The 21,879-nt window shown below is 40.3% G+C and overlaps 2 protein-coding genes across 10 annotated transcripts in view; one reads left to right on the top strand and one right to left on the bottom strand.

The window, feature by feature from the left end:
* The window catches only part of LOC117566376 (mucin-5AC), a 46,801-nt gene that overhangs the window by 17,634 nt on the left and 7,288 nt on the right, over positions 1–21,879 (top strand). For 3 of the 7 annotated variants that reach the window (XM_034245872.2, XM_034245875.2, XM_052005141.1), the window contains exons 2-7: positions 8,712–8,865; positions 10,033–10,664; positions 11,719–11,851; positions 11,970–12,160; positions 12,235–13,599; positions 20,447–20,763. In XM_034245872.2, the coding sequence (XP_034101763.1) occupies positions 8,712–8,865; positions 10,033–10,664; positions 11,719–11,851; positions 11,970–12,160; positions 12,235–13,599; positions 20,447–20,763 (2,792 nt within the window). Of the gene's footprint in view, positions 1–8,711; positions 8,866–10,032; positions 10,665–11,718; positions 11,852–11,969; positions 12,161–12,234; positions 13,600–13,833; positions 14,266–15,103; positions 15,450–20,446; positions 20,764–21,879 lie in introns of those variants that run through there. The other 4 variants (XM_052005142.1, XM_034245873.2, XM_034245876.2 and 1 more) reach the window with 4 other exon arrangements.
* On the bottom strand, positions 3,363–14,781 carry LOC117571164 (uncharacterized). 3 transcript variants are annotated; one of them, XM_052005149.1, is made up of 4 exons: positions 14,730–14,781; positions 6,013–6,140; positions 3,799–3,852; positions 3,363–3,732 (listed from the first exon to the last, which is right to left on the bottom strand). In XM_052005149.1, exons 1-4 carry the CDS (start codon positions 14,743–14,745, stop codon positions 3,448–3,450), a joined length of 483 nt encoding a protein of 160 aa, XP_051861109.1. In that variant the 5' UTR covers positions 14,746–14,781; the 3' UTR covers positions 3,363–3,447. The 3 variants fall into 3 exon arrangements, with proteins under 3 accessions (XP_051861109.1, XP_051861108.1, XP_034109068.2); XM_052005148.1 differs by lacking the exon at positions 14,730–14,781 and adding an exon at positions 8,417–8,537 and having other exon boundaries at positions 6,031–6,140; XM_034253177.2 differs by lacking the exon at positions 14,730–14,781 and adding an exon at positions 8,417–8,537.

A 21,879-nucleotide genomic window follows, 5' to 3' on the forward strand; every position in this document is an offset into this window, starting at 1 on the left:
ATTGCTGTCCCATATTTTTGTATACTTTTCTTGACATACTTACACCGAACTTGTGCAATAAGGTATACTTAGCTACACAGGGAGAAAAATGGCAATCTGACCAAAAGCCGAAATGAACACTAAACAAATTTCTTGAACTTAATATATTTCGGAATCATTTCTAAAGTTTTGCTTAATATCAATAATCAAGAAAAGTAAAAATAAATACATTTAAAACATTAAAAATCAGTAAATTGCATCTATTTCCTATATCACAGTTTCTATTAACGAATGATTTTAAAGTTCAGTCTAAGATTAATTACCGATGGTAGCCTCAATTAAATCCAGGTAATTGACGACATGAGAAAGTTGCCAATTAGTTTGCTGTCGATTCCCCACAGTCCTCTCTGCAAGTAGTTCGCTTGTTGGCTGTGACCACAGAAATCATCTTGTGGGAAGCAACCACATTTCCACATTTCGTATGTAGCCACAGATGATGACCAAGATCTGTAAGTGTCTCTGTCAGGTAGATCCCTCTCATTAAAGTAGTCATCAGCTCTGGAGTATCGATGAGGGCAATGGTATCCGAGGAACATGAATAATCCGGAGACTTGTATTGTTTTATATACTGATACAGGGGGCGGATGTGAAAGACGTGGCGTCATAGAAGAAGCCTTGAGGGCATTGTCCTCTCAGCAGCAATTGATTTCAATTTAATTACCAAACTTGAAATATTCCTTAAGCTTAGGCTTACTTTTTCAGCTGTTCACTAAACAGCGGCTAGCAACCATTCAGTATCAATGAAAACGCCTCCGCAGAAGTAGATTTCACTGCTGCTGACGCAAGTGAAGCTTAGTTCCACCTGGTAGGTGTCCATCCTCAGCCATCAGTCCATTGAGAATGCGTTCTTGCACAGTGCCTACAATGCTATCGGTTGTTGTTCTAATAATATGGAAGTGATTACCATGGTAATAGGCTTGATCAGGCATAGATGTTAGTTGAAGTGTTGGTCAGCAAGTTTCCAACTAAATGTTCTTCTTTATTTATGAAAAAGATTTAAAGTCAGTTCGTAGGCTTGCAAGAGTAATCTTATTTCCTTAGGCACGGGTATTTTGTAGTCGACTAATAAGAATCGCTTTCATCCTGAATTTCAACCGATTTGTTTATTGTCATTGCGGCATGTGGATTGCTGTGGCTACTGTCAAGTGAATGTGGTTTTACATATAGTATTCCAGGCGTCAGAAATTTCAACAGCACATCTCCACAGGCATCGGCCATATACATATACATATGTATGTATTCGCAGTGACGCCTTCGCATTATCTTTCGCGCCCGACTTCAATTGGGAAGAAGACAATATTTGTTAAACGTAAATGCGAATTGTTTCCGCAATGAAATTAAAGAGATTCTTCATGCCAGATACACTTTTAAGTACCTTTATATACCTGCGATACTATGTATATCTTACTTAATGTAATTTGCCATTTAAAATTAATTGTTTGCCTACTTTGTGGGCTGCTCATAATACTCGAAGAACTTGTTTGTAAGCATTGAGGTGTACCATAATCAGGTAATGAGGCCACCCACAAAACGAAGCGAAAAAAAATATTAATAAAACCTAAACTTTGCGCTTAACTTTTTGTTGCCGAACAAAGTTTGTAAGGAGCTTTTCTGCTGAGCAAATAAGAAATAAGGAAAATAGATAATGTCGAAATTTAAATACCCTAGACTAAGCCGAATAATTCGTGTACTTATAAAACTATCGATTGACCTTTAGCATCAAGTTGCAACATGTTGATTGGCAATCAGCAGAGAATTATTTCATCATCAGATCACATATTACATTTAATATAATTGCAATTGACAAAAGCTTAGCAACTTGTTGGAGTTTCTATTACTGCGTCGTACTGCGTCTTGTCATGACATGTCATTCGGTTTCGATGAATGTCAGCTTCTTTGATGGAAATTCGCTAAATGTCACATGAAGCGTTCGTTGCTGAGGCGATTTTCCAATACCCCAAAATGCCATTTGTTGTTTTGACCCATGCAAAATGCAAGAAAAACGGGAGTGAGGCGTGTCATGAGTGATTTTTTTTTGCTGTGCTTCACTTTGTTCTTGTTTCTAGATGTCAGCAAAGGCAGGGGAATGGGGCATGATGGGTGACAGCGAATTGTTTGCCATGCAAACATTTTTCGTGTTTTTCCAAAGTGCCAAAAAGCATGTCAAGGGAGCCGGAGCCAAAAGCAAAGCGAACAACAACTACAACAATGGCAACATCAAAATGTCAGCGACAACAGCAACTGTCAAACGTGTGTTGCTGTTGTTAGTTTAATGCGTGAAGCCAACAAGAACAGACTTGCACACACACACACACACACAAACACAAGCGCACGCACACTCTGTTGTCTGTATGTAAATGAATGTCACGCGTTACGGCGATAGCAAAAAGCATTGATTCATTTTACAGATATTCAAATTAGTAGTGAATCACCCCACCCCAGTTTAAATGACCCAGCAAGTGAGGCACCCCAAAGTCCTAATCGATATTAGCTGTCGAGAGTACAAAAAGAAAATAGACGTCAAGCTCTTTTAACAGACACTCGGACGATTAGTGCGGCCCATAATGAGGCATGACTAACTACAATTGCCGTACTTAAGTACTTAGCCTCTGGCAAAGTGATGGGGGAAGAAGGGGGCGACAAACAAGGTATTTGCTTAGCCTAAGTAGTCTCGAGTCCTTGGCCTGAAGTCGTAGTTCATGCTCCATTATTTTTCTCTCTCTGTCTCTGTGTTTGCCAGCCAACAACTTGAATAAATAAACTAACAGAGTCTCGAGTTTGCCTTTATCTTAATCAAAAGAGAGTTGCGATAGGGTTGGGGAGATTAGGGCAATTAAAAGGACATATACCTGAAGTTGGCGGCCATGCTTAGTATTTGTTCTTTGTCATTTCAAGAGAGAACGAAAGAGAGCACTTTCAAATGACTTTATTGTTGTTGTTTGCTTTTGGCATGCCAGAAATTTACACACATAAAAATGTCATCAAATCATTAGACAGACGAGAAAAGAGACGAGATGAGAGCGAAATGTGTCATTCACTGGAATTTATGTTTGCTTTTAACGCGTATTTAATTTGTTTTAATTAGCTGGCAATTGAAGGCCTCATTCGCCTCCGCCTCTGCCCCAATAACGTGGGGGCGTGTAACGGAAGTCCTAAGCTGAAGGCTGACCTCGATGAACTCCTTAGCCAACAAATGTGTTACAATGGCGAAAAGTAAAAATAAAACCTCGCAATCGGGGTCAACTTTCAGCTAGGCACCTGATGGTAACCCTCTTCTTTATGTTCCCCTCTTTTCGTTCTACGGGTTTTGGCTAAAAGCGTTTTAATTGGATGCTGGCGGCATTTTATTTTAAGGCTGGCATATATTACGAGTGGGGGGAAGTCTTGTCTTGTGCTTTTAGCCATATCTCATCGCATGCATTCAACGCTAATTACAGTTACCAACAACGACATGAGAAGAAGCCAGCAAACTCGCAAACTCGTCCTTGCCTTTGGGCTTCCGCTTTTGCCAGCTATAATGGCATTGTGATTGCCACTTGCAACAGCTCCACTGACTCCTCCTCCACCTCCTCCTCCAGCTGCAATATTCCCACTGGTATTGTAGACTCGCCCGTTGTGGCCATTGCAGAGATTCTGCTGGCAGGAGCGATAGTAGGTGCGATAGGAGGGACCCGTTTGGACTCCGTTGAGCATCTGTAAAGTGCGTAAGGCATCTTTGATATACGGCCAATATGTATAGAGAGTTGATCTGATACTCACTAGCGGCTTATCCTGACAGTCACGTAGAAAGGAATTGACTTTGTTCGCATTGTGCTGCAGGCAAAACGAACCGGGAAACAGGAAATGCGTTCCAGAGGGGGCGCGGCGAGGAAAACATGCAAAAGATATATCAGCAAAAAAAAAAATGGGGTAACTTTTTCTTTCTGTTAATATTAACATTATTGAAATATTTCACAATTTTCTATCGATTGCCTACGCTTGCTCCTACTCGATGTTTGCCAGATGAGCACAGCACATGTTTAAAGTCAACAGAATAATCTGAACATTTCCTATGTACTAAAAAGTATAGTATGCATCGCTCGTTTAGCTTGTTTATGATCAAATTTAATTGAGTTTTATATGACTACGAGTACATTTAATTGTGTACTTGTTGCTCGGGCTATTATGCATTCAGCTTGGGGCCTGAGTTTAGTTGATTTTTCTTCCTTTATTTTCTCCTTTATGTGTCTGTCTGTTTTTTTTTTGCTCATCGTTAACAGCAGCTAAAGAGCAGATAAAGTTTTAATTGCATTATGTCGAGCATCAATGCAGCAGCAACAGCTACAGGAACAGCAGCGTCTTTGTGCCTAGGAGAGTCTGAGATACATCACTTTTTGTTTCCATTTTCATTTCCATGCTGGCTTAAAGCTTCTTTTGATCCGGCAAATTCAATAACAAAGAGTTCAAGGCTTCATGACTAATGAAGCGCTGGCAAATGTTTACCCAACAACAGCACAAAAAAAAAAAATGAATGGAAAAGCGTATTTGGAGGAGTGTGACGACAGAAGCAGACAACGATAAAGTTAACGTCGATGTTGACGTTGACTCTCTCTCTTTGGCCTAGCCGAAGCCAAAGCGTTAAGAGTAGAAAGGGGGCAAGGGACAAGAGGATGTGGCTAGGTGAAGCCAACTGAGTGTACACTCAGCACCCTGTGTGAGCAAGCGGCTTTTGTGGTTTTATACGCCTTTCTGGCTTTCCATTAAATTATGGTAATGGATTTTTTATACACTCCACATTCATTTGGGCCGCGAAGAGTCTGCTGCGAAATTAAATCAGGCAAAAGCTTCAATGTCAACAGACGTGGTTTCGTCTTCCTCACGGCTTATTTACATTGCTGCATAAAAACAATCGACTGATTACAGTCCCAGACTACAGACTGAAGACTACAGACAGTTCCATGCTAGAGTTGAACTTATTGGACCCTCTTGCTCGTTTTGAACGCTTGACTTTGCCATTTGCATGCCAAGTTTTTATTGCAAATTGCAGCTTTGTGCCCTTTGTGCCAACTAAGAGCAGCTACTCCACATTTTCCATGGCATAAGTTTGCAATTCAAAAATGTGAGACAATGCTGCAAAGCGAGAGCACAACTCTTGGTTACCCTAAGCCTAGCAAATTAGGGTATTTTGGTCTGCTGTTTGCCACAACTAGAATTGAAGCAAGTCAGAGAGATACTGAGATAAAAGTGCTCGACAGTGAGATATCCGCTACTCATTTTCAAAGAAGGCAAAAGAAAGCGGTATTATTCTTAAAATATACCAAATTAATATACCGAAAAAATACTTATTTATACCGAAGACTACATTTGGTATATTGATATATTATTGCGTTCAAAGTATACCATAAATTTCAATATATACTATAAAATGCAAGATATACTACAAAGTTAAAAATATACTATAAAGTTCAAAATATACCATATTGTCCACCATAACAAATAAGACCCAACAATGGCAAACGAACATGTCTATATGGTTTCGGCTGTTGACGGTGATCATTAATATGTACACTTTATGGTGTCGGAGATGTTTTACACATAATATATTCAATTACATTGTGCGCTTAAGAGTTTAGTTTAATAGCCTCGTTGGCTACGTGCAACTCGCTAATTTGCTGGCTGGCTGGCACAAAAAATAAAGAGACGTCAAAGTTTGTTCGCAACAAAGTTGCTGGCCATTCATTCATTGATGGAAACGAAAAAAGGAAAAAGGAAAAGGGAAAAAGTCGTGTGCAAGGTGCGACTTTGTTGTGTCGTGGCGTATTCAACCAGCTGCGGCTTAGTGCGAGTACGTGAAGAGTTCAGCTGGGAATATGTGCCAAGATTATGACTGGATTGCTCTTCGTGTATGTGTGTGTGTGTTTGTGTGTGAGTGGCTGCAACATTTGATGTTGCATGGCTGGGAATACTCAAATACTCGAATGTGGCACTACTCACAATCATTTCTTGACGCACCGTCAAACAGTACTTCATGCTGCAGTTGATGGCTCGTCCGGCTGTGGCATTCGTGAGGCAGGTGGCATCACTCTGGCTCAACGTGTAGCTGCAGACGTAGCACTCGAGAGCTGCAAGTCCAGAAAAATACAAAAAATATATGCAGAGAAAGTGAAAAAACTACAATACTTATTTTACTTATACTTATTCTACAAGCAAATATATTGTAAACCGAAAATACAAAAATAAGAATATATCACAATAATTGAACGAGGTCATGACGTTGCCTTTCGTTTTCACTCGATCATAATGTTTGATAATAATGATGATGATCATGATGTGCTTTTCTTAGAATTTATTTATAGACAAGCGCAACAGTGCGACAACATGAAAATCTATATAAAACACACACTTTCGTTTACTTTTGTTGTATTTTATTCAAATTAATTGCATTAAAGTGAGAATTTTGGCAACAGACTTTCTGTCTATTTGCCAAGTGGCACGACAGCGTCCTCGACATGTATCTATCTATTTTCTGTATTTTCAATATATGCCTTGCTTTTTTTATTTGTGTAATAACAATGACGTCAATAGACGGCAACAAGAATAGCAACAGGCCAATGGCTAAAGATTGCTGTAAGCAGTTTCATGACACGAGACTTGGGGCCACGTTAAACGAGAGGATGATAGGCAAAGATGCGATGCTCTATCTGATCAATTTGTGAATTAGAGAAGAAGTTAGTAGAGAGAAGTGGGAGATGGATGGTGGGAGTACAAACATTCACAAACGTTTCATTACATTCACCTTCCTTTAAAGACATATCGAGTGAATGAGCTTTAGCTACTTTAAATACACATTGATGTATTCCCTCAGTTTCTTGCTATACCCCTTTGATAGTGTATTTTTACACAGCACATCATCTTTCGCCTCAGTTCTCAGACCCCAAACGACCCTGCGAAACATTCGATTGTCCAACAGCTGGCAAGAAGAACTGAGACAGCATCATCGCCAATCAAAATAATGAACTGTGCTGTGCTGTGCTGTGATTTTTAATAGGCCTTTTACAGATCCACAATTTCATCGTAAAATCAGTGGATAGAAATTACGAGTAATCCACTAAATGTGTGTGTCTGTTTATTTTTAAACAATTTACACTGCAATTTCTGCATAAAAAGCTGATCGAGTAGTCGAACCCATTGGCAACGGGCACGCTTCATTTCGGCGTATTCGAGAATCAGTCAGTGAAGAAGCACTCACTCATTCATTCGTGCGAAATTATAGCAGCGAAAATATATTACTGAAATTAACGCTACGCACAGTGGCACAAAGTTCAACAAGTATGCCAAAATTGTAAAGATTTTGTGCATTAGAATATGTTAAAGCAGAAAGCATTAAAATAACAAATTATAAAAGTCCATTTTGTATTCAATCTTTAAACAATATTGAACCAAACCTATTATTTTTAATAACTCCGAATTTCATATTTACCCTTTAAATAAACTTTAAACAAATCTGTTTTTCTATTATTCATAAAATTGAAATCAAATAATGGAATTGAATCAAATATTAAGAAATCCTTGTTTCTTTTCAATAAAACTAATCAAATCTACTTTTCTATTATGTCAATCAAAAGTTATTATGTATATTAAAATCAAGTATTGTAAACTCATCTTCAGGAAATCTTTGTCACATTTACCCTTCAAATAAAATGCAATTAATCTACTTCTCTATTGTGCCAATCAAAAGTTCATGCACTTAGTTGACCCCTTCGTTTTAGTTTATAGTTTACATCCATCTTATTCATCTAAACAACTGATTGATTTGGCCTCACGGTCACAACAAGATCTAAAAATATTGCGTTATGCAGCGAAATCTTTTTGAGAAATGATTTGTATCATCTTTTGTGTAGCAATCAATAAATTAAATGCGGTCATTTGGAGAGTGGCATAAGCAGCTGAACATGAGATCGGTTATGGTTAATAGACTCATGAGAGATACACGAATATAACGTATTATAGTACATCTCAAAATACGTAAGCAGAGCAAAGTTCTTGGAATCGCGTGGAGGTCTCATGTAGAATTAGGCAAAACAAAAATGAAATGAAAAATTATGAAGAGAGCGTGCCGAGATGAAAACAAAAACAATACAATACAAGAGAAGAAGCGTTTCAAATGCTACCTGAATTTTCCTTCTCCTCTCTGTCTGTCACTGAGATGACAAGTTTCGCAATGAAACAGCTAATTTAGTTAAGTGGAAATTGAATACGCTTCAATTGAAATAAGTACGCTGAGTGCGAGTATATGTTAAGATATTATATTTGCTTATGACAGCCAAATATGAGTACTACTCATATTTGTGAATATATTCGTAAATAATATATATGTATGTGTATGTTTTGTACGCACCAATTGTGTTAGCTGCAGACGCTAAGACGACGGCCAAAGCGATGTAAAATTGAAATGTGTTTAAAGCTTTTGACAGTTGCTGCATCTTCTCGAAGCCTCAACCTTTTGTCTTCCAAGTGATGCTTGCTATTGACATCTGAGTCGGTCTAATGTATTGATTGAAGTGCCTCGCAGTGCAGTGATATCTTATCACTCGAACGATTGATAAGTTTTCTATACTATTTACACATAAATCGCAACTTTATTTGAACTGTAATTAATGTTGTTTTTCGTTCTCTCTCCTTTTTGTTTGCAGCCCGAACGCTATGTACCTGGTTCGCCCATCTTTCGCGATAGCAGTCCCACTCCCAATGCCACGCCCACAGCACCTATAACAGTTCCGCCCACAACAGCAGCAACAACGACGACGACGACGGGCGTTTCTCCAACTTCGCGGAGTCGTGGTCAAGGTAAAGAGTGTGCAAATAATAAATACAACTTTGTTGCGTACAACATCGTCATGCATCCCTCGCCATTCGTTGCCATCCCTGGGCTGACGGCGAGCACATGTTTGGGAAACGAACCGTTGACATAGTTTCTGTGACATTTGTGTAAATAAAGCTGGGAACATGTTACAAAGTTGGCTCGTAATGCTTTGGCGCCACGGGGCGTATGCGCGTTATATGAAAATATATTCATCATGTTGCGAATATTTTTGGGTCAAAGATTTTCAACATTTTTGCAACATAGTTGGGGAGTGTGTATGTGAAAGGAGGGAAAGGGGGGACTCTGTTGGCCTCTGGCGAGTTAATGTTGTTGTTTTCTTGTTATTGTTTCCATCAGCTATTTCGGGTCGAGCAAATAAAACTTATTTGGAGCTCTTATTAAGAAATTTCATTGAGCTGAAAGCAACAGGTAAACAACAACAACATCGACATAGACGGGCAGAGAATATGTCGAGTATTCTTCCAGAGGATGCCAGACACACGTTAGACGCGCATCTTAAGAAGCAAACTACGAGTATTTGCGGAATTCCGATGATGCGAGAATATTATTATTATTATTTTTATTATCTGCAGCTCAGTAGAAAGTGTGTGTGTGTAGTGTGTGTGTGTGCGTGCTTGCTTTGGTTTGTTTTCATTTTCCTCTTTTGTTTTCCTCGAAATCTCAATTCTGTTTACGTGCCAAATTCAGCGTGGACGGCGCTTCCGTGCGCGAATCGGGTGAAGTACCCAAAGCAGAGAGTGAGCGAGAGTGTGAGTGCGAGTGGAAAGCGTCGCCCCGATAGCAATCCTAGCCACAAATTCCCCATAGTGCTTGAGTCATTTAATGCGTATATGTGGGCTGTGTCTCTCCCCATCTCCCCATCTCCTGCTCTCCTCTTCTATTCGCTTGGTGTGCGGATGAATGAGCTGCGTGTGTCACGCTAGAATTTATCGATTTTATTTGCTGATTTAGAACGTGCGATTTGCCCAACCCAATTCCAGTTGAGGTGAACTCGTTGATCAGCCAACTGATAGCCACAATTCCCCACTATTTATTCCAGTTAATAGCAGCTTAATGTGTGCTCTTGACTGTCATTCTCCACTCTCTGTATCTGTATCATGCCCATTCTCTGTTCACTCTTCCCACATTAGCTATGACAATTTCCGTTTCACATGCAGCACACGGCAATGCAACGGCTACCAGCAACAACAAGAGCAACACCTCCTCCGCCGCCAAGCAGCTGCCCACCTGCTACATGAGCACTCGCTCCGCAGCGATGATGGCACTCGCCCTGGGCCAGCAGACAAGAGACGAGAAGACAACCACAGCAAAGCCAGCCTCGCCACGCACTCACAATAGAAACGTTTCAACTGCGCCAACTCCTGTTCGTCCCACGTCTACGCCCACAGCTACAGCTAGCACTTCCAAGTCAACCACGCCCACAGCCACAACAACAACAACGTCCAGCACTTCGAAGCCAACCACGCCCACGACGGCAGCACGTGCCGCTGCCCAGCTCAACGGCATGGGCATTCTCTCCGGTGGCAGCAACTCGAGTGGCTCCAGCGACAACGATGGCTTCAGCACCTCCGGCTCCTCGACGGCAACGGCGCTGCGTCGTCTGTACTTCAAGAGCGGGCGCAGCATTAAGAACAAGATCAACTCATCCACCACCGCCGCCCCGCTCAACAGCCTGCCCATGAATCCCGTGTCCAGTGCCTATCACAACTCGGTGAGCGGTGCCACAGCCATGCATTCCATGGGCGTGGGCGGAGTGCCCAAGGTGAGTTATTATGCCACACTTAGGGAATTCCAAATAACGAAAACTTTCCACTTAAATGTTTTAATACTGTTACTTGGAAACATTTCTCTACATTAGTTATGTTTCTTAATTCTAAATAATTTTGATAGGAATTCATCACAAATTTAAAATGAATTTTAAAAGGCAATTTGCTATTGTTATATTTTAATTAGTATGATATTTGTATATGCGACGCCAAATTAAAACAAATTTTACAAGGAAATTAGCTATTGTATTTTAAATTTAATATTCTTTTTATTATTCTCGATACATGTATTTTTTTTATTGCACAAGCATTATTGCTATTTCCACAAATGACAAACTAAAAGAATTTTAAAAATTTGAGTATGAGCAATTCCCCGAAAATGTCTAGCGTGACAATTAAAAATATAAAAAAAATGTAAATACAAATAAAATTACATCTCTTTTTTATATGTTTAATATATTCAAAAAATTATGAAGAAATGCATAAAAAATAAAGAAATAAAAAATAATAGGAATTTCCAAATAATGCAAGGCAACTTTTATAGTTAAATTTTCCAACAACTTTGAGTTTCTCTAGATTTGATTTATATTATTTTTATGATGTGATAATCTACCTCGCGAAAAATACAAATTCACATTTACATATAGTAATTAAATATACATAAATATGATGATTAAATGTGTCTTATGCTTAAAACTAAATTTAACAAAATCTGAATTAGTTGCGGTTAAAAATAAATGCATTTGTAAGAGACATTCTTGCACAATATTCTAAAATTAAATGAGCCACACTAAAATTGTCTTTTGACACTGATGGTTTTTCTTTTTGTAAATATTTTGAAAACCATAAATTGTTCAACAAGCAATTATTCTGCTCAATTATTGTCAACGTATGAATCGCTTTTATTTAGATTTTTTATTCCGTTCGACTTTATGAAATTATCCACCTGTTGTTATTGTTGTAACTGATTTAAAAATGCTATCTCCAAGTGAATCCTAATGTTTCCCACTGTTTCTCTACTCAACACTCATTTCTCTTCTTCATGCTCAGCTGGTGGTGATGGGAGCCTCGTCGGCATCCATTCCGGACACGAACATCAACACGTCCACGGACTCGGCCTGCACGCTCATCACGAATGTGACGCACACGGACACCTCGGAGACCTGCGATTCGCTCGATCTGGGTAGGCAGAGACTAATTAATTGATTGATTGATTTGCTATTCCAAAGCGAAAACCAATTCCAATTAATCAACGAAATCAAACTGGTTTACATTTCGCTTATGGTGTGCTTTGTTAATAGGCGACAACTCGGGGCCCAGCGAGCCGCTCTTCAGTTCGCTGGAGGAGCCTCTGCTGACGGCCATCCAAATCGATTCGGAGCACGAGACAAGTGGCGGTGGCGGTGGCATGGGCATGGCCACTGAGATGGAATTAACGAGCTGCTCGCGTTATCCCCCACGCCACGACATGAATCTGCAGGATAGCACCGAGGTGAGTTCCACGCACACACATCGCTCCCTTCTTTCCATTCCCTAATCTCAACTCTCGCTCATTTGCATACGCAGAGCCAGGAGTCGTGTTTGTCCATATTGACGGGAGAACCGTCATCCACAACGCCGCTGCTGTCGTCACGGCAGCCCAGCACGGCGCCACCGCCGACACGAGGACGTGAGCACTTCACCTTCGATCCGCCGCAGTCGCCGAAATCCGCACGTAGCAGCGAGAAGGCGCGCAGTCACTTCACCTTCAAGGAGGACGCACAGCAGGCGCCCGGCCGTCGGGCGAGCAGCGCCCATTACAATGGCGACACAGCTGCTGGCGAGGCGGATTCCAAAGCGGAACTGGAGCCACTCGAGAGGAGTCTGCCTGGCAATCGCAGCAAGAAGTTGCGCTCAAGGGAACGCGATGCCATGAATGGCACACGCAATCGCATCTCGCCCAGCGTCTCGCCCTCGTCCAGCAGTCGCACCAGTCCCAAGCGAGAACGCAAACGAACCACTCCCTCTGTGTCCACTGGCGCTATAGCGAAGATCAACTCGGCGCCGCCTACGATGAAAGACGGTAACTTCTTTGGCAGTTGTCAGAAGCAACGTCAATCCCAACAGCAGCAGCAACAGCAGCTCTCTCCCTCTGCCTCGTCCTGCGCACAGCAGCGAAAGTATTCCTCCAGCTCGTCGAGTGGCAGCAGCGAGCGTTGTCTCCGCGATGCAGCTGCCGGCGGCACCATGTTTCCCTTTGATCGCGAGGCGCTCGACTACGAGCGTATACAGCGGGAATGCTTTGCACCCAGCTCGGTCACCGCGAGCACCAGCAGCGACTCCGACGAGGCGGAGCATTGCTCGGTCTACGAGCGCAAGCTGAGCACTGACATCTTTCAGCAGTACTCTCGCCTGTCGCAGCAGGAACAGCAGCAACATCACGATCGGGATCGAGATCGCGATAGGGATAGGGAGCGTCCGCCTTCGCGCAAGAATTCGAAGCGCATTCGTCCCGATTCGGTGATACACACAACCATACGGGAGAATCAACAGTATGTGCCGCAATCGGACGCGTTTTATCCGCAAGCCAAGTCTTCCTCCTCGCCCAGTGATCACTCCTACGCCGAGCTCAACAAATTCGAAGATATCGCCAGCAAATTCGAGCAGATTCCGCCCAAGCATGGCTCCAACTCCACCCTCAATCTGCATCTGCTGCACATGCATAGTCCAGGTAGTGAGTCCCTTGCATCCGCCTCGCTGAGTCCCACAGATGCCACTCGCAAGCGATCCTTCAAGAGCAAAGCCAAGTCCAAGGCGCAGCAGCAGCAGCAACAGTTGGAGCTGGAGGAGGCAACGGGTGGCGGTGGCAACAGCTCCATCAATGTGACGGCGAATCCCTTGGAAGCAGCCGCCGTCTGCAAGCAACCACGTGCCACCATCGTGGTCCAACAAGTAAGTGCAGCATGACTTTGCCCCTTTCTGTCTGCTATTCGCTCTTTCTCTGCCACTCTCCCTCTCTCTCTCTCGCTCTGTATCTCTCGCTTTGTGTGTGGCATTTCCGTTTCTAGCTGCGCGCGCGTCTTTTCGCCGACACTTTCTCTCTCTGTATCTCTCTGTTCTCTCCATCGCTTTGTTGTGCCTTGTGGGGCAGCTCATAAAAAGCCTCGCGCCGCTGGCGGATCGATTCATTCGCATGTTTACGATCCGCCGTAGAGCAACACGCCACAAAACAAAAATTCAAATACGAAAACAAAACACTGCGCAAAATACAAGAAACAGTGCTTAACTGGAAAATCACTGAATCAAACAACAATAAACAATATAAACAGCACATTATTGTGAGACATAAAAAAAAGTACATGCAGTGAATGAGAAAAAAAGATTCCGCATCTAATTAAAAAGTATTCGCATCTGTGTTTATTGTGCCGCGCTCGACATGTAATGTAAACTGTACAATTCCATGACGATCAGTAACATTCAACTAAAGTGTCTAAAGAGTTTGAACTAAACGTTCAACGAGAACTTCAAGTGATCAGTATAAAATAATAATTCAAAGCATACACAATGGCGCCTTTCTACAAACGCATCTGCCGCAGCCTTTCCAAGCGTTATAAGGAGGTATGTGAAGTCCCCAAAAAAAAAACTAATTCATAGAATGGTGATAAGATAAGCACCGAATTGAACAGTTCATGGTTTGGCAATGAGTGTTGCCGGTTTATGGCCTCCCATTGCCACATATCTATACCGTTATGACGATTTATTGTCTGACGTCAATTTAACAATCTGGCACCAGACTGCGAGATTATGACTCTCGAGGCCCAAGCGATGGGATCGATTGTAATCCCATAGTAAATGGCCGTGAAAGTGAAGTCGAGGACGCTGAATTTTATTAATTAACCACATTGAACTCCGTGAGGGGAAAGTACAGAAAGTTTTTTCCATAATTGTTGATATTGATGAGTTTTGCATAGATAAGTTCGAAAAAAAACAATTGGAAGTAGTATTCCTTAAGCAATTGTTTCTAACTAACTTTGAGGTTTCCTTAAAGGAACTTTAAATATTCAGAGCATAAGTTCACTTACTCTCAGCAGATATCATATAACAGTTTTCTTCAAAACAAGTTTTTTAAATGCTTCTTCAAATAGTTCAGAAAAGTTTTCCCATTATGAAACTTGGCACATTTAAATTTTATAATTGACATACTTGAAAATGTGTTTATTTAGTTCACTTTCAATTTCTCTTAGGACTTTTAAATTTTATAATTTTCATTCTTGAAATGATTTTATTTAGTTCACTTTAAATTTCTCCTTTATGAATCGGTAGCTCTTAACTGAAATTGTTTCATAGTAAATCGATAGCGTTTAACTACAAATTTTTCATAAATATTTTTCAATATTTTTCCTTTTAATCTTTTGCTTTTAAATGACTTTACATTTCCAACAATTAAAGCCTTCAGCATTTTCTAGCCAATATCATATATCATTTGTTTTTCAAAATTGAAATGTTGCAACTGTCAGTCTGTGGAAGCTTGTAACTGTGCATCTGTGTGTGAGCGTTGATTAATGTATATATCTGAGTATTTATATAGAGATATGTATGGATTTCTCCCCACATCTCATGCCGGGTGATGACAGCTGTCAAAATAAACTAGCAGTAACAACAAATGAAAACGAAATCATGCCAAGGCACCGTCCAAGTCCCAGTCCCAGAGGCAGTCGCAATCGCAGGTTGTCAGGTTGCGAATACACGCTTTTATTTTACATATTGTGCACGTATTTATTTACTTGTGAAATACAATAAAAAAAAAAAAACAAAAAAAATAAAGCATTTGTAATCCATTCGCCGGACGACAACGACAACGACGACGACAATCTCCAATCCTTTTTATTCCTCCCTCACTCACGTCCCATTTTGATTTATGAACTTTGTGCGATTTCATTGTAAGGCGTAATGAGTAGTTCGATTTTAAATACCCAGAAAGAAGTATAGATATGCATTATTCCTACTTAATAACAGGAATGAGAGATGCTGCTGTACATAGTACTCTTATATGGAGTGCCGCATTTCCTTGTAACAATAACAAAAAACAGGTCATAAGTAGCTATAATTTTATATAGTATTCTCATATATAGAAGCGCACTTCTTTCTGCAGCATATAAAGTATACTATATAAACAGATATTCTATAGCTGCCCTCTGTCTACTGTTAATTTATTAAGCATTATCATTTCCTTAATATGAAAAAGAACATTTCCAAAACAACGCAGAAAAAGAGGCATTCATTATATCCGGCGTGAATATTTCGCGGAATTGGCCATATAAATACGTGTCGTCAGAATCAACGAGATAATATTGTTTCATTTTGCTTTGCTTGCTTTCCAAGCTATTAGTTACTGAGCTCTCGTTGCATGTTGCACATTTTGCAACTGTCGAACGTGAATCATTAGCCAAGCAACAGCAGCAGCTGCAAACTGCTATGATTGCAACCTTGGTGGTCACTATCTACCATCCGCCCTCCTTTTGTGTCTGCTCCCCTCTTGTGGAATGTAAACAACTAAATGCTTTGCGCCAAGTTTCCTGTTGCCTCCGCCCACCGTTTTGACTAGTAGTCGTCGCCTTGGAAAACACACGTTGGAAATATCAAAAACAGGCATGCAAATAACATTTTTGCTTTGCTGCATTTATTGCTGTTGTTGTTGTTGTTGTTTCCCGCTATTGATTTTGCATTGAAATCAACAAGGAGAAGGAGAAGGAGGAGGTGAGGTCGCAACACTACAAAGTGTTAACGTGCAAATGCATTCACTTTGGGCCTTAGTGTCAAAGGCAGGCAACATTTAAGGCCATCATGCATGCACGATTTCCCCCCTCTACAATTTGCCGTTTTAGGTGGCCTAAAAGACTCGCCTAATGGCTGCAACTTGAGACCATTTGTTGAATCTCTAGAGAATCGCAAAAGACAACGGCAACCTCTTGGCTAACTCTTAATTGAATATTTAATGAGGATATTTAAATTTAGGTCTCTCCAAAGAGGCAAAAAGGTGCTACATTATTTAAACAGCACACAAATGGAACTTTTCTGCAGTTGAGTTCATTATACTTACGCAAATACATTTGAAATGAAAACTCAAAAACGTATGCGGACGAAGGTCAATCTAACAATCAAAGGGTCACACTTTCATTTCACGGGTTCAAATTATATAATTGAAAGCCATTAATATTAACAAATGGCAGCATATTTCGTTATTAATTCGCTAAATGCGGTTATTGACTTGGCCCACCACAACAATTTTTTACTTGCTTTGCAGTTTTTTGAGTTGTTCGTGTTTTTTTTTTTTTTTGCTGTGTTCTTTTCATGTTGTGCGTTTGTCAAGGACGCACACGAATTACCGCTAATTATAGATCTAGACATTGCCAAAAAAACAAAAAAGAAATACAACTAACAAGCAAAAGTTCACAGGCCTCCCACTTAAACATTGCGTATACTTAATGTCGTTGCGTATACGCTGACACGTAGCAGCAGCTCCCAGCTGGCGCTTAGTTTTTTGTTGTGGGTAGTTTGCGAAATGTGTATCAATTATCCCTGTACACATTTAATGCGTGTTCATCAGTTCATTCTCCTTGGGGGCAGTGTGTTACTGGCGTGTTCTGCGTGCCATTTAATTGCAATTAATTAACTGATTTATGTGAGACCTGAACGAGAGCCCCTCGTGTGACTGGCAACACCTGAGCGTGAGTCGTGAGTCTTTTCTTTCTGTTTTTCGCTCAGTTTCGATTTCATTGACCCCATTGGCCGTGCAGCGCAGCATTAGCTGCACTTTTTGCAGCTGTACAAAATAAACCAAGGCTATAAATAAACCAAAGAAAAGATGCAAGCTGTAAGATGCATTTGCTGTCCATTGTTCAGCAGCTGTAAATAGCCACAACACACGGAAATGTTCAAGCAACGCGTATCCCAAATAGTTGAGTTGCAGCTGAAGAAGATGATTGAAAAATGCTGGAATAGTCGAGAGAGAGATAGAACAAGATAAAACCCACACCTTTTGGTCGGTTTTGGTCGGACTTTGCACCCTTAGACATGCGTCTGGCGTGTGGCCAGGCCAAAGAAATAAGAATCCCCCACAGCGTTCCTAATGATTCAATGTAACCGCAATGTAATCAACTGGCAGAAGAGACACTGCACAGCGGGCCATTGGAATGTAATGATAGTTTCTGCTTGTGTGTTTGTGTGCGAAACCAATAACAATTAGACTAATTACTACACAAGAAAAAAAACCAATACACCACAGCCTCAATAATTAGATGATCTATTGATATGTTTTCCATATGCGAATTATAATGAGAGAACGAAGCAGACAAATAACAGATGGAAATTGTCTGCTCAGCTAAAGTACTTTTCTATCATCGCAAAATATTGCAAATTGCTTTCATAAAGCGGATAGAAACAAAGGAGACAATATTCGCAAAGTCAACATTGGGTTTTCAATTAAAATTTGAACATACAACTCGTTTCTCACTCCCCCAAAATGAAAACAGTTTAAGAGCAATATATATTCAAATATCGATTCATTTAAATTCAAACTAAAGACTCTCTCTCTCTCTATCTGCTAAGCAACTGCAATGTTTAGAGCTCTATAAATTGGTTTTATTTTTAATGCTAGCTCGCATTTTACAAGCGATTGAACACAGAGAAGCGCCATTTAATGGAAAACACAAGTGATTTTCATCACGTAAGTGTGAGCGCTTATTTTCGTACACATTGAAAGCAAACTAAATGTATTTTTAAACATCGTTATACGCTTATGCATGGCAAAAAATATACAACTAGGGGTTGTTTAGCCGAGAGAGAGGCGAACACATTGAGGTGTGAAATGAGCTCTGGCAGACGCAGCCGGCGAGCAAATTTATGCACATACATATCTGCCATGGTTTACCTCTAAACCGAATGCATATTTATCACGGACAGCAGCTTAAATTATAGATGAGTGCAAAGTATTTACATATTGAAGCTGCAAATGCAATTCAATATACACACAGCACTCATACGCCCCGTTGGCCCGCACTAATTGACAATACAAATACAAATTCGAAAAAGATAGCACAATTTCTCACACCTCCTTTTGGTTCGTTTTATTAGTTCATTTTTTTGTTGAGTTTTTTCCCTTAATTTGTCTATTTAAAAAGCGTTCGCACTGTGCATCCCGTTTTGGTTAATGGCCAATTGGGAAATGATGCGAAACAGACCAAATCAAATACAAGCTCTAATTATTGTGAGTATTCAACTAGCTGATACCCTGCAAATCAGTTCAGTTCGGGGCTTAAAGAGCTTTACTCCTTAACAGTAGATTATTTCATTGACAATACGCTAAGCAAGATTTATTGGCCATGTAATCTCTTTCACATATTGTGTGTATATACCCCACACACAGGCTTTTATCTACAGGTCATGGCAAGGCAAAAATTTGTATTTTTAGGCTTTTGTGTTGCTACGTGTCTGCGAACGTGAACATATTCTCGTTGTACCACGGGGCGTATGAGGATACCAAAAAAAAAAGAGAAAAAATAGAAAAATGAAATTTTGCGGGGAAAAAGCGTTGAATAACTCGTAGACCGCACAGCTGGTGTTTGCTTATCAGTGGTTAACACAGCTATCTCTTTCAGTTATGTGTATGTGTGTGTGTGTGTGTAGCACATACTGCACAATACTGGCAATTACTCATACGCCGCATTGTCATCATAAAACTTGATGTCTTCATCAACATTTGCTCGCTGCGGGCGATCTCCCATCGAGCAAAAATTGTTCCCTCGTGTGTGTTTGTCCAAAGTTGGCCACTTGAAGCGTTTGGATAACTTTTATGCCGCACACAACTCATGTGGCAACAACTCATCAAAGGTGTAACACGCACACACACTATTGCACACAGACACGCACACACTCTCACCCAGCAGACAAGATGTATGTGTTATTAATTAGGCTGGATAAAGTTCTTTTTTTTGTCATGCCAGCCAATAAAATATACAAATTAATTTCACCATTTGCTGAATAAATACTCACATATTTACGGCAACTTGCCGAGTGAGTATATGTATGTGTGTGTGCGTGCGTATGTGTGTGTGTACTTGTGTCTGGCTGTCAGTCCTTCGTCTTTACACAGGTAGCGAGACGATGCCTAACGTAGCCTGTAATTTATGGCAAAACTTTTGCCGTTTGCGTAAATTTGTTGAAAAATTTCAATTTGTTGCAATTTATGCGTTTCGCTTGTTTATTCGCGCCACCTTCACAAGTTTGACTGCGGGCTACAAACATATATATTTCTTGGAACAATCACCTAGCAGAGAAGGAGCTCAATCTCAGCTTCAGATACATTTCAAAGACTTGCGTCTCATTAGAATACAATTTGGTAGCGAATTTCTGCTCAACTGATTTGCTGGCTAACATAGTCTGGCTGCTAGTTAAAGTATTCGAAAGTATTTTGCCTCGACACCAATTGCAAAAATGCACCGCTTGGCCTTCGTACACTTGGCCACCAGGCAGCACGCGATGTGGCATTAGGAATGTTGCAACAACGAGTCAAAGCGAAGCGAGGCGACACCTATTCAAGGTATAGAGATAAGGCTGAAAGTTATTGTGCACTAATCCACTCCTGTTAAGTGGAGCATAGCCTTGAGCCACTCAACAAGGTCTGAATAGAAAGTGCAGGCCGCACAGATTCGAAAGTTGGCAACGCAGACCATTCAATTGTAACAATCCGCTTACCTTATTTTTCATTCTTTTTTTGTGCTTTCTCTTTGCACTTATGCAGCCCTCACTCAGCATGGACAACACGGTTGAGACGCTGCTCATCAAAAATGAAGGCGATTTCATCAGCGTGGAGCAGGGCAAGGAGTTGAACGCTCGAAAGCGACACTCACAGCAGCTGGCACATCCGCCGCATGCCGCTCAGCTGCTGCATCATCACCATCATCATCACCAGGTGCAGGGACATGGCTACTCGTCGCAACAGCAACAACAGCAGCAGCAGCAGCAACAGTCACACAACAAGAGGGACGAGAACATGCGACAGCTGTTGGATGTAACAAATACCCTTACCATTGAGGAGCTGCGTGACTTTGAAATGCGGTAGGTCATAAATTGCAGATCTTATTATTTGATATGGCGTCGGGGCCATTTAGGTTTTGCAGACTTTATTTATCCGATTGATAGGGGCAATTCCCCTTAAACAAAAAAATAGAATCTCATAAAAACGCAATGGCCGAAAGGCTATCAAAATGTTTTCGAATGACCAAGAGTTACATGTGAGCAAATAAAATCAATAATAAACATGAATTACATTTGCAATGTAAGCAGTAAGCAGCAAAATTTTTATTTGCCTTTTTAGTAACTCCATAATATTGTAATATAGTATGTTACTTAATTGTACAGACTGCAATAATTCGAAATCAATATGGCATTTCAGAAATTTTCATTGCTTACTTTAGGGCTGGCTATGAAAACTTTTTGTTTTCTTTGTACATTTCATGTTTTACTTAAATATTACACAACATTCAATAGAAATTGCCGAATTTTATTTCAGTAGTTAGCAAGATCATAATACTGCACTATATTGATAGTTTAATATCCAAATTGTAATTGGAAATCACTTGGCATTAGAGTAATTTTCATTGCATACTTTCGGGCTGAACCTGAACATTCTTTGCTTTCAGGTTTACATTTTTTGTTATTTATTTGTTAACAAAACACAATTGTGTTTAAATTTTTATTTCCTAGGCCATAATTGCGAACAATATGTTGGGAATTCCAAATCAATCTGGTATTCGGCAAATTTCATTGCATACAAGAAAATACTTCGAATTTAAGCTTACATTCTATTTGTTTTGTTTAAATATTACACAAAATTGAATAGAAATTGCGGTTACGCATTTTGTTTGTGTTTCTTCTGTGAAAACTAATCGAAGTCAGCCTATTGCATATTGAATTGTTTGCATAACTGTTGTCAAACAACTTGTTGGACAATTTGTGTGGCACAACTTGTGAAACAACTTGCGGTCAACATGGCATACAAAGATGTTTCAATAACAGCAACCAAGGTCAAACCGTGTTGCATACCAACTGACACAGAAAATACCATATTGTAGTATTCGAAGCTTGTCAACAGCAGCAGCAGCTCTTAATAGGAATTTTTGCAAAAAGTTTGCAGTATCAATTCTTAGAATTTTGTTTGTGTCTCAATATAGA

This window comes from Drosophila albomicans, chromosome 3 (assembly GCF_009650485.2).
Source record: "Drosophila albomicans strain 15112-1751.03 chromosome 3, ASM965048v2, whole genome shotgun sequence".
In the NCBI taxonomy this organism is placed as follows: Eukaryota; Metazoa; Arthropoda; class Insecta; order Diptera; family Drosophilidae; genus Drosophila; species Drosophila albomicans.